This window comes from Macaca fascicularis, chromosome 6, assembly GCF_037993035.2.
Source record: "Macaca fascicularis isolate 582-1 chromosome 6, T2T-MFA8v1.1".
Taxonomy (NCBI): Eukaryota; Metazoa; Chordata; class Mammalia; order Primates; family Cercopithecidae; genus Macaca; species Macaca fascicularis.
In genome coordinates, this window is record NC_088380.1 from 141,341,564 (window position 1) to 141,355,086 (window position 13,523).

General features: G+C 42.1%; 1 protein-coding gene across 4 annotated transcripts in view; it reads left to right on the forward strand.

Annotated features, from left to right (window-relative positions):
* DDX46 (DEAD-box helicase 46) overlaps positions 1-13,523 on the forward strand; it is a 73,411-nt gene that overhangs the window by 41,336 nt on the left and 18,552 nt on the right. For all 4 annotated transcript variants that reach the window (XR_012414080.1, XM_015451900.4, XM_005557805.5 and 1 more), the window contains 2 exons: positions 507-669; positions 12,380-12,573. Coding sequence is in view for 3 of the 4 variants with exons in the window: in XM_015451900.4 (XP_015307386.1) it covers positions 507-669; positions 12,380-12,573 (357 nt within the window). In the remaining variant the exon portion in view is untranslated. The remainder of the gene's footprint in view (positions 1-506; positions 670-12,379; positions 12,574-13,523) is intronic.

Genomic DNA, 13,523 nt, shown 5'->3' on the forward strand with positions numbered 1-13,523 from the left:
CCTGTCTCTTTAAAGACATAAAATAAAATGTCGTTTTAGTTTCTCTCATCAAAAGTGGTGAGTGGTGAGCCGATATATAGAAATGTCACATACCAGATGGGCATGGTGACTCATGCCTGTAATCCCACTATTTTAGGAGACCACGGTAGGAGGATCACTTGAGGCCAGGAGCTGGAGACTAGCTTGGGCAATATAGCGAGACCTCTGTCTCTACAAAGGGAAAAGAAATGTCACATACCTATTTTATCTCTTGGTTACTAGGATATGAAATTAAGAGCCAGAGAGAACAGATGATCATTTGCCCACATTTGCAAGCCTGTTAAACCCTGAAAGTTTACAATTTTTTTTTATTGTTTACAATTAAAATCAACGTCTTCCTAGCCCTTGGTAAAGATATAGCAAGATATTTTCATTTATTCATTCACCACAAATAAAATGAATATTTCTGTCCAAGGGATCCATTTGCATTTTCACTCCATTAACTTGGTTCAATATGGTGTTTTCAGATTGTGATTGAAGAAGAAAAGAAATTCTTGAAGTTACTTGAGCTTCTAGGCCATTATCAAGAGTCAGGATCTGTCATTATATTTGTGGATAAGCAGGAACATGCTGATGGTCTTCTTAAGGATTTAATGAGAGCATCTTATCCTTGCATGTCTCTTCATGGAGGTAATTATTCATTTGATTCACACATAAAGTATCTATTAAGTACTTGCCGAGCATTGTGCTGTGTTCTCGATATTTACTTTGTTCTCTATAATTCAGAACTAAATTTTATATCAGTTTTTACTCAAAAGTGCTCTGTGGGAGTAAGTATTATTATTGCCCCATCTAAGAGAAAGAAAATCATACAGGCATACTTTGGTTTGACCAAGTTCCATCACCATTTATTGACTATGGAGGAATTGAATTTAAATTTTGTCTGTGTTTCACCCTTTCCATTGCACATGCTGTCTGTAGGTTTTCATGATTCACTTTAAAGAGCTTTTATTGAAATTTCAAAGTAACATTTTAATTTCTTGTGATATTGCTATTGTTATATATGTGTGGAACTAGAACACAAAACACAGACCAGGCACGGTGACTCACACCTGTAATCCTAGCACTTAGGGAGGCTGAGGTGGGCGGATCACCTGAGGTCAGGAGTTGGAGACCAGCCTGGCCAACCTGGCGAAACTGTCTCTACTAAAAATACAGAACTTAGCTGGGCATGGTGGCACGTGCCTATAATCCCAGCTACTTGGGAGGCTGAGGCAGGAGAACTGCTTGAACCTGGGGGGCGGAGGTTGCAGTGAACTGAGATCATGCCACTGCACTCCAGCCTGGGCAACAGAGTGAGACTCTGTCTCCACAAAAAAAAAAAAAAAAAAAAAAACCAGGTGAGGTGGCTCACACCTGTAATCCCAGAACTTTGGGAGGCTGAGGCGGGCGGATCACAAGGTCAAGAGATAGAGACCAGCTGGGCACGGTGGCTCACGCCTGTAATTCCAGCACTTTGGGAGGTTGAGGTGGGTGGATGGCTCAATCCTGGCTCACTGCAACCTGCGCCTCCCAGGTTCAAGTGATTCTCCTGCCTCAGCCTCCCCAGTAGCTGGGATTACAGGCATGTACCACCATGCCTGGCTAATTTTGTATTTTTAGTAAGGGACGGGGTTTCTCCACGTTGGTCAGGCTGGTCTCGAACTCCCAACCTCAGGTGATCCGCCCACCTTGGTCTCCCAAAGTGCTGGGATTACAGGTGTGAGCCACCACGCCCGGCCCAAAAATGACTCTTTTTTTTGTGGTAAATATTCACTGCATAGAATGTCCCCGCCCCCACCCACCATTTCTTTTTGTTGTTGTTTGTTTGAGACAGGGTTTTGCTCTGTCACCCAGACTGGAGTGCAGTGGTGCGATATCAGCTCTCTACAGCCTCCGCCTCCTGCCTCCTGGGTTCAAGCAGTTCTTGTGCCTCAGCCTCCCGAGTTGCTGGGACTATAGGCTCATGCCATCATGCCTGACTAATTTTTTGTGTGTGTTTTAGTAGAAACAGGGTTTCGTCATGTCGGCCAGGCTGTTCTTGAACTCCTGACCTCAGATGATCTGCCTGCCTTGGCCTCCCAAAGTGCTGGGATTACAGGTGTGAACCACCACGCCCGGCCTTAGAATGTACCATTTTTTTGTATATAATTCAGTGACATTAAGTACATTCACAATGCTATAACCTTCACTACTATCTATTTCCAGAATGTTTTAATCACGCTGAATAGAAACAGTACTATTTTAAGTAACAAATTTCTTTCCCCATCCCTAAGCAGTTGCTCATAACCTCTATTCTGCTTTCTGTCTCTGCATTTGCCTCTTCTGGGTGCCTCCTATAAGTAGAATCATACATTCTATGTCTTTTTGTGACTGGTCTTTTTCACTTAGCAAATTGCTTTCAAGGTTCATCTGTGTTGTGGCATTTGTCAGATTTTCTTTGTAAGGCTGAATAATATTCCATTGTGTATATATACAACCAGCCCTTCGTGTCCATAGACTGCAGATTGAAAATATTTGGGAAAAAATGTGTCCATCCTGAACATACACAAAATCTATTCTTCTTGGTATTGTTCCCTAAACAGTACAGTATAAAAACTATTAATACATAGCATTTACACTATAATAGGTGGTTTTAAGTAATCTAGAGTTTTTTAAAGTTTTCAGGAGGATGTAGATGATATGGGCATACTATTCCATTTTATATAAGGGACTTGAGCGTCCTAGGATTTTGGTATGTGCCAGGGGCCCTGGAACCAATCCCCTGAGGATACTGAGCGATGACTATATTTGTTTATCAATTTTTTAGCTACTATTCATTGTCTACCCTCACATCAATTTTTCTTAGTTTTTCACACATTTCAAATAAATTGGAGATCAGGTTGTGACATTTCATGTCAATATGCATATCGTTAACACTAGTTCAAAACTTGTTTCGTTTTTTGTTGTTTTTTTTTCTAAGACAGAGTCTCCCTGTGCTGCCCAGTCTGGTCTTGAACTTCTGGGCTCAAGCGATCATCCCTCCTCAGCCTCGTAGGTAGCTGGGACTATAGCAAAATTTGTGAATATTAAAAAAAAAAAAAAAGCCAGCCGGGTGCAGTGGCTCACGCCTGTAATCCCAGCGCTTTGGGAGATTGAGGCGGGTGGATCACTTGAGCTCAGGAGTTTGGGACCAGCCTGGCCAACATGGTGAAACCCTGTCTCTACTAAAAATACAAAAATTAGCCAGGCGTGGTGGCGGGTACCTGTAATCCCAGCCACTCAGGAGGCTGAGGCAGGAGAATCGCTTAATCCCGGGAGGTAGAGGTTGTAGTAAGCAAAGTTTGCACCGTTGCACTCTGGCCTGGGCAACAAAAGTGACACTCCGTCTTAAGAAAAAAAAAACAAACAAAAAACCTAATCTGGGCACAGTGTTGCATGCCTGTAGTCCCAGCTACTCAGGAGACTGAGGCAGAAGGATTGCTTGAGTCTAGGAGTTCGAGGCCAGTCTGGGCAACATAGTGAGACTCTCTCTCTTAAAAACAAACCAAAAAACCATCTAAGAAATTTCGCTCAGTTTATCTCTGTCCCTACCCCTCTAGAGTCAACAACTTTTATTTTTTTTAGATGGAATCTCACTCTGTTGCCTAGGCTGGAGTGCAGTGGCACGATCTAGGCTCACTGCAACCTCCACCTCCTGGGTTCAAGTGATTCTCCTGCCTCAGCCTCGTGGGTAGCTGAGACTACAGGCATGCACCACCATGCCTGGCTAATTTTTGTTTTTAGTAGAGATGGGATTTCACCATGTTGGCCAGGATGGTCTCGAACTCCTGACCTCAAGTGATCCGCCTACCTCAGCCTTCCACAGTGCTGGGGTTACAGCCGTGAGCTCCTGCACCCAGCCTGAGTCAAATACTTTAAACAAATTTTTTCAACATGGATTAGTTTTTTTTACCTCTTAGAGTTATAGATAAATGGAATCATATATAATGCATTGTTATTTATGTAAAGTTTCTGTTACCATATGCCTTTTGAGATTGATCTGTGTTGTTGCATGTATCAGTAGTTCTTCCCCTTTTATTGCTGAATAACATTTTATTATATGACTGTGCCACAGTGTAGTCATTTCTGTTGGGCACTGGGGTTGGGGGCTGCTTCCAGTATTTTGGTTGCTTTAGCCACATCCCACAGAATACACCATAATCAGGTTGCAGAACAGTTCCATCACTTCCTAAAAAACGCCCTCATCTTGTCCCTGTAAAGGTATCTTTCCCCATCCATAACTGCTGGCAATCACTCATGTGTTCTTTTTTTTTTTTTTGAGACAGAGTTTTGCTCTTGTTGCCCAGGCTATAGTGCAATGACGCCATCTCGGCTCACTGCAACCTCCACCTCCCGCGTTCAAACGATTCTTCTGCCTCAGCCTCCCAAGTAGCTGGGATTACAGGCGTGCGCCACCTTGTCTCACTGATTTTTATATTTTTAGTAGAGACATTGTCACCATGTTGGTCAGGGTAATCTCGAACTCCTGACCTCAGGTGATCCACCCACCTCAGCCTCCCAAAGTGCTGGGGTTACAGGCTGAGCCACCATGCGTGGCCTCATGTATTGTTTTAAGAATGTTTGTAGGTCAGGTGCGGTGACTCATGCATGTAATCCCAGCACTTTGGGAGGCCAAGTTGGGCAGATTGCTTGAGTCTGGGAGTTTGAGACCAGTCTGGGCAGCATAGCAAGACCCCATCTCTGTAAAAAAATTTAAAAACTATAAAAAATTAGCCTCCCAGCTACTCAGGAGGCTGAGGTGGGAGGGAGGATTGTTTGAGCCTGGGAGGCAGAGGTTGCAGTGAGCCGAGATTGTGCCACTGTACTCCTGCCTTGGCGACAGAGTGAGTCCCTATCTCAAAGGAAGAGAAAAGTTTGTAAATTGAATCCTACAGTATGTAACTTTTTGCAATTGGCTTTTTTAACTCAGCTTAATGACTTTGATATGCATCCAAGTCCCAAGTTCTTGCACAGTTTATTCTTTTTTTTTTTTTCTTGAGACAGCTTCTCTCTGTTGCCCAGGCTGGAGTACAGTGGTGCCATCTCAGCTTGGCTCACTGCAGCCTCCACCTCCCAGGCTCAAGCGATGCTCCTACCTCAGCCTCCTGAGTAGCTAGGACTATAGGCATGTGCCACCATGCCCAACTAATTTTTTAATATTTTTTTGTAGAGATGGGCTTTCACCATGTTGCCCAGGCTGATCTCGGACTCTTGGGTTCAAGCAGTCCTCCCACCTCAAATTCCAGAGTGTTGGGATTCAAGCCTGAGCCACGGTCTATAGTTCTTTTTTTCTTATTACTGAGTAGTATTCATTGTATGGATTTATCACTGTTTGTGTGTCTGCTCATCTGTTTAAGGACATTTTAGTGTTTTTTTTTTTTTTTTTTTAAATTATGAATAAAGCTGCTATTATACAAATAAAGGTTTTTGTGTGACTGTCAGCTTTCATTTCTCTAGGGTAGATAACAAAGAATGGGATTGCTATGTCATATGGTAACTATATCTAAGGATGGTATTATTTGTATTTATTCTGTGTGGGGTTCATTTAACTTCTAGAATCTACAAATTTATGTCCTGTTCTGAATTTGGGAAATTCTTGGTTGTTATTTCTTTCCTGCCTTATTCTCTCTTTGGGACTTCAGTTTTGTATATGTTTGAGTTTTTGATATTGTCTCACTGATGCTTTGTTCAGTCTTTTTCAACCTTTTTTCCCCTCCGTAGTTCAAATTGGATAATTTCTTGAGATAGAGTTTTGTTCTTGTTGCCCAGACTAAAGTGCAATGGCACTGTCTCGGCTCACTGCAACCTCTGCCTCCTGGGTTCAAGCGATTCTTGTGCCTCAGCCTCCTGAGTAGCTGGGATTACAGGCATATGCTACCACGCCCAGCTCACTTTGTATTTTTAGTAGAGACAGGGTTTCATCATGTTGGTCAGGCTGGTCTCGAACTCCTGACATCAGGTGATCCACCCACCTCGGCCTCCCAAAGTGCTGGGATTACAGGCGTGAGCCACCGTGTCCGGCCCTGATAATTTCTTTTACCTTGTTGTCAACTTTATTTTATTTTATTTATTTATTTATTTGTTTTTTGGGTTTTTTTTGGGTCATCTCCTATCTTCTGTTAAGCCCATCCAGTGAATTTTTGAATTCAGTTATTGTATTTTTTTTAGTTCTAAAATTACAAGTGTGTTCTCTTTTACATTTTCTTGTTTGTCTGATTAGATTTTTTTTTGTTTTTTTGTTTTTATTTTTTGAGACGGAGTCTCGCTCTGTCGCCCAGGCCGGAGTGCAGTGGCCAGATCTCAGCTCACTGCAAGCTCCGCCTCCCGGGTTCACGCCATTCTCCTGCCTCAGCCTCCCAAGTAGCTGGGACTACAGGCGCCCGCCACCTCGCCCGGCTAGTTGTTTGTACTTTTCAGTAGAGACGGGGTTTCACCGTATTAATCAGGATGGTCTCGATCTCCTGACCTCGTGATTCGCCCGTCTCGGCCTCCCAAAGTGCTGGGATTACAGGCTTGAGCCACCGCGCCCGGCCAATGATTAGATTTTTTAGGCATTCCTTGTAAGCATTTTTAAAAAGTCTTGATCATAATTATATGTGCTTTGAAATCTTTGTTAATTATAACATCTGGATCATATTGATGTCAGTCTCTATTGATGGTCTTTTCTCTTGATTTTTGTTTTATGGTTTTGTCTTTCTTTGTATGTCTAGTAATTTCTGTTTGTATACTGGACTTTGAATGATCCACTGTAGAGATTCTAAATTCTCAATTCTCTTATGTCTCCCACAAGTGGTGTTTTGTTTTTGTTTTTGTTTTTTGTGGTTTCCAAATAGAGCGTTAACTTGGCAGAACCCAGCATCCAAACTCTGTCTTCCTTTAATGGGTAGCATCTGAAATCTCTTACTTTTTAATTTTATTATTATTTTTTAGACAGAGTCTCGCTCTGTCTCCCAGGCTGGTGTGCAGTGGCGTGATCTCGGCTCACTGGACCTCCATCTCCCAGGTTCAGGCAATTTTCCTGCCTCAGTCTCCCAAGTAGCTGGGACTACAGGTGCGTGCCACCACGCCCAGCTAATTTTTGTGTTTTTAGTAGAGACAGGGTTTCTCTATGTTGGCCAGGCTGGTCTGGAACTCCTGACCTCAGGTGATCCACCAGCCTTGGCCTCCCAAAGTGCTGGGATTACAGGCCTGAGCCACCGAGCCTAGACCTGAAATCTCTTAATTTTTTTTTTTTTTTCATCCCAACTGCTTAGATTTTTGCCTCACAAATCTGTAGCTTAGGGGTCAGCCAGATATTTGGGCAGCATATGTATGCACAGTTGTGGCTTTCTGCTCCATTCTTTTCAGGATTTATTTCCTCTGTTTCCTAGTCCTGAGTTTGTTTTGAACACTTTCTGGTGGTTTCTCTTATAAGACTGTGAGTTTCTGTTCAAGTTTTGACTTCCTCGCTTGGTCTGTGCTGGGCCTGCCTCTGAGCAAAGAGTTTGAAATAAATAAGTAAATAAATACAATCCTCTACACTTTGCTAGTGCAATACTTTCTTCCAAGTATCAACTTCTTTCCCATTTCTGCTGCTGTTAGTCACTCTCTAGTGTCTTTATGTAGTTGCTCTTTATTTTGCCCAGAGTTCATAGTTGTTACCTGCCGGAGGGATTGGTCCAGTAAGAGTTTCTCCTATATTGTTGTAAATGTGTGTTTTTATATTAAGGAAGTTGTTTCCCATAATACTTGTCTTTAATACTACTTTTATCTTTTTGGCCAGAATTCTGTCGTATCATATGCTTAAGCCTCATTCATAGACAAAGAAAATGACAAATGATTCTTCTTCTTTTTTTTTTGTTTTTTGAGACAGTTTCTTAATGTCTTGCTCTGTCTCCCAGGCTGGAGTGCAGGGGTGTGATCACAGCTCACTGCATTCTCGACCTCCAGGGCTCAAGCTGTCCTCCCACCTCAGCTTCTTGAATAGCTGAGACTACAGGCATGAGCCACCATGCCTAGTCTATTTTTTTTTTTTTTTTTTTTTTTTGAGACGGAGTCTCGCTCTGTCGCCCAGGCTGGAGTGCAGTGGCCGGGTCTCAGCTCACTGCAAGCTCCACCTCCCGGGTTCACGCCATTCTCCTGCCTCAGCCTCCGGAGTAGCTGGGACTACAGGCGCCCGCCACCGCGCCCGGCTAGTTTTTTGTATTTTTAGTAGAGACGGGGTTTCACCATGTTAGCCAGGATGGTCTCGATCTCCTGACCTTGTGATCCGCCCGTCTCGGCCTCCCAAAGTGCTGGGATTACAGGCTTGAGCCACCGCGCCCGGCCGCCTAGTCTATTTTTGTATTTTTTGTAAAGATGGGTTTTTGCTATGTTGCCCAGGGTGATCTGCCCACTTTGGCCTGCCAAAGCCCTGGAATTACAGGCATGAGCCACTGCGCCTGGCCGAATGTAAGAAAAAATATTATCCTAGGACCTCTGAGAGTCCCTGGGATGTCAGGAGGTTTATAAGACTATATGTATTTTCTTAATAATCCAATGATGTTATTTGCCTTTTTCACTCTCATTCTCTCTAGTGTGCAGGGTTTGCTACAGGTTGAATGGCATGGTATATTGTGACAGATTGAATATAGAAGATATGACATTCCAGTTATCTTCTATTAAGCCTGACCTGAAAAAGATTGGCAAAAATGTAAATCAGTGCCATTTGTTTTTTTTTTTTTGAGACAGGGTTTTACTCTGTTGCCCAAGGTGGAGTGCAGAGGCACAATCACAGCTTACTACAGCCTGGACCTCCCTTTGCTCAGGTGATCCTTCTACCTCAGCCTCCCGAGGAGCTGGTACTACAAGCACGTGCCACCACACCAAGCTAATTTTTTGTAGAGAAGGGGCTTGGCATGTTGCCCAGGCTGGCCCCTTTGTCTTAATGTAATTATTTTATTGTTCTGGAAAAGTTATTTTTCACAAAAATGTGCTTTTTATTTTAACATGTCATTGCTATGTTTTTTCTAGTCTTTTCATTTTTATTCAAAAGTCATTTTTTAAATTTAGCTTTCTGACTCTGTGCTTGTGCCTTCAACACTTTCACCATGATTTTCTGTTCCTTGATAAGGAAAGTATGCTTAATCCTGTCATGATCACATTTAACACACATGGAGCCACCATTGGCTCTGCTGACATGTTTTTTTTTGTTTTGGGCATTCATGTAACAATGTTAGATCTCACAACACAAACCCCTTGAAGTCTGCCTGGGCACAAGCCACCTGCAGATTTTGGTGCTTTCCCAACTTTAAATAATTCTATTACCAGGGATTCCAGACAGCCTAGTTTTGTTAAAGGCTGTATCGTAGAAAGCCTATGACAGGCAGTATGTCAAATGCTTGACCATTCTGAGTGCCTCTAGACCACGCCCCTGGAAGAGGAACTGCCTTTTTTTATTGTTGTTATTATTTTTTGAGATGGAGTCTCATTCTGTCGCCCAAGCTGTAGTGCAGAGGCACGATCTCGGCTCACTACAACGTCCGCCTCCCGGGTTCAAGCTATTCTCCTGCCTCGCCTCCCGAGTCACTGGGTCTACAGGCGCCCTCCACCACACCTGGCTAATTTTTGTGTTTTTAGTAGAGACGGAGTTTCACCATATTGATTAGGCTGGTCTTGAAATCCTGACCTTGTAATCCGCCTGCCTCAGCCTCCCAAAATGCTGGGATTACAGGCGTGAGCCACCGCGTCCAGCCGAGGAACTGTATCTTTAAACAAATCCAGTATTTAAAAATTTCCTCAGTTCTGATTTCTTTTCTTTTTTTTTTTTTTTTCTTTCTTTCTTTCTTTTTTTTTTTTTGTTGAGACAGAGGTTCACTCTTGTTGCGCAGGCTGGAGTGCAGTGGCATGATCTTGGCTCACTGCAACCTCCACCTCCCAGGTTCAAGCAATTCTCCTGCCTCAGCCTTCCAAGTAGCTGGGATTGCAGGTGGCTGCCACCAAGCCTGGTGAATTTTTTTGTGTTACGGGGTTTCACCATGTTGACCAGGCTGGTCTCAAGCTCCTGACCTCAGGTGATCCTCCTGCCTTGGCCTCCCAAAGTGCTGGGATTATAGGTGTGAACCTCGCCCCCATCCTCTCTGTTCTAATTTCTTTTTTTTTTTTTTTTGAGACGGAGTCTCGCTCTGTCGCCCAGGTTGGAGTGTGGTGGCCGGATCTCAGCTCACTGCAAGCTCCGCCTCCCAGGTTTACGCCATTCTCCCGCCTCAGCCTCCTGAGTAGCTGGGACTACAGGCGCCTGCCACCTCGCCCGGCTAGTTTTTTGTATTTTTAGTAGAGACGGTGTTTCACCGTGTTAGCCAGGATGGTCTCGATCTCCTGACCTCGTGATCTGCCCGTCTCGGCCTCCCAAAGTGCTGGGATTACAGGCTTGAGCCACCGCGCCCGGCCATCTAATTTCTAATACATTAAGTATTGATAGACAAGACCTAAACTAAAGCTCTTTGGGTGTGGGTCCTTACTGATTTTAAGAGTGTAAAGACATCCTAAAGGCCGGGTGTGGTGGCTCACACCTATAATTTCAGCACTTTGGAAGGTGGGCGGATCACCCGAGGTCAGGAGTTCAAGACCAGCCTGGCCAACATGGTGAAACCCTGTCTCTGCTAAAAATACAAAAATTAGCCAGGCATGGTGACAGTCGCCTGTAGTCCCAGCTAGTGGGGAGGCTGAGGCAGGAGAATCACTTGAACCTGGGAGGCGGAGGTTGCAGTGAGCCGAGATCACGCTATTGCACTCCAGCCTGGGCAACAAGAGTGAAACTCCGTCTTTAAAAAAAAAAAAAAAAAAAAAAAGGCATCCTGAAAACAGAAAGTTCGAAAAGGGCTGGTGTACAACAAGTATATTAACTCTTGGAGACTGGGATTAGGCCCATCTCCCATTTGATGTATACCTGATCATGTGTTGGGTTAGTATGTGAACAAAATTGTGGTTATTTTAAAAAGGAAGGGGGTTCATGGTTTTTGGGTTGACATCCCATATGCTGCTTCAGTTAGCATATTATACTCAATTCCAAGGAATCAATTTTGTGTGATTATGTTAGTAGTCAGGATACCTTAGGCTAAAGTAAAAGTTTTGGTATTTTTAAATTATAAACTTAAATTTATACTGATATTGATTTCATCAAATTTTCTTAGGCGATTTTTTTGGTGAAGTGTTAGATTCCAATTTCTTTGACAGTGATTCAAATACTTCCTTTAAATCAATCCTTGAAGAGTACCTTTAAAATTTTAGATAGTACTAGGACTTAATATTGGTAATTATTTACATGCTAAGCAGTTTGTATGTTAAACCCAGATTTTCTGTGAAATCTTCCATTGAAAGCATGAGTTTTAAGTTTTGAGAGTTTATCTTATTCCCTTCTCTATTACCAGAGTTTCCTGGGAACCTCATCATAAAATATTTTGTGGCTTGGGCATGTTGTAATAGAACTTACAGTATTTTATACTCTGCTTTGTCACTGGATCACTTATTTAAGAGAGACCCATTTGGGTACTTTTAAACCAGTATTCCTCAAACTTTAATTTGCGTATGATAATCACGTAAGGATTTTTTAAAATTCAGATTTTGATTTAGTAGTTTGGAGTATAACCCTAGATTCTGCATTTCCTTTTTTTTTTTTTTTTTTTTTTTTTTTTTTCCTGAGACAGTGTCTTTCTCTGTCGCCCAGGCTGGAGTGCAGTGGCATGATCTTGGCTCATGGCAACCTCAGCCTCCCGAGTAGCTGGGATTACAGGCATGTGCCACCACGCCCGGCTTTTATTTGTGTGTGTGTTTTTAGTAGAGACGGGGTTTCACCATGTTGTCCAGGCTGGTCTCGAGCTCCTGACTTCATGATCCGCCCGCCTTGGCCTCTCAAAGTGCTGGGATTACAGGCATAAACCACCACACCTGGCCTAGATTCTGCATTTCTAACAAGCTCCCAGGTGATACTGCTCTGGTCCTTGGACAAAACTGAGTAACAGGGCTCTAAATAACCTACAGGAAAAGGAGAAATATCTAACTCTTATCGATATAGGCTGAATGTTTTTGCCTTTTCTCTCTTTGGCTCCCAAACAGGTTTAAGTCAATTTCTGATATTGGGCCTTTGCAAATATAAACCTTATGTAGAAGAAAGAGGGCAATACAAGACCAGTGTTGAAATATTCATACATGAGTTAATAGCAATAACCTTTAATCTTGCCGTTAAATTTTCTTAGTGTTTTATTTTCTGTATTTTAGGAGTTGGATGTGTCAATTTGTTCTTCACTCTGAGTTTAGATTCTTGGTCAGAAGAGACGGAATATTTAATTTGAACATGTTTTACAGCTCTTTAATTTACTTGCAGGCATTGATCAATATGACAGAGATAGCATCATAAATGACTTTAAGAATGGGACCTGCAAACTTCTTGTGGCTACCTCTGTTGCTGCCCGAGGTCTAGATGTGAAACATCTGATTCTTGTAGTAAATTATAGCTGCCCCAACCATTATGAGGATTATGTACACAGAGCAGGGCGGACTGGAAGAGCAGGCAACAAGGTAAAAATAAGTTTTTTATAGTTGATCTTCATTATATTAAAATACAAGTGTTTCTTTAGTATTTCAAGGAGTAGATAATAGGAGTTATGGAGACGTTTTGAAAATCTTTAATCCACATAGTGTGAAGAGTGGTTGATGTTAATAATTTATATACATGTACAGGTCTAAGTATTGTTCAGATTATCAGATACCTAGCTGCTCTTTATAGGCGGATCCTGTTAACAGTTTGTCTCCCCTTTTAGTTTTTCCCCTCATGCCTAGAAATTTGTATACAGATGTTCCTTGATTTATGATGGGGTTACAATGTCCCGATAAACCCATCATAAGTTGAAAATGCATTTAATATACCTGACCTACTAAACATCATAGTAGTCTAGCCTACCTTCAGCATGCTCAGAACACTTATATTAGCCCATTCTTGGGCATAATCATCTAATACAAAGCCTATTTTATAATAAAGTTTTGAATATCTCATGTAATTTACTAAATACTAGAAGTGAAAAACAATGTTTGTATAGGTACTCAAAGTACAATTTCTACTGAATGCATATCACTTTTGCATCATGGTAAAGTTGAAAAATTATAAATTGAATCATTGTAAGTCAGGGACCATCTGTATACACAGACACATAAATGTTTATACTTCAGGAACATTTTGAAAAAAACATGGGATCATAAAATATACCCCTCTCCACACCTACCAATTTCTCCTACTCCCCTCTTTACCTCCCTGTCATTCATACGAATATATATTACTTGCTTTTTTGACTCACCTGTATTCTAGAAACTGTATAGGTCTAACTCATTCCTTCTAGAGGCAGCAGACTATTCTGTTGTTGGAGACATTGATTATGATATATTTAATTTTCTAACCCTGTACATTGCATAATAAAGCAATAAATAATATTTGTATGTCATAGCTTACATTAATGGATGACGTATTATCTGCC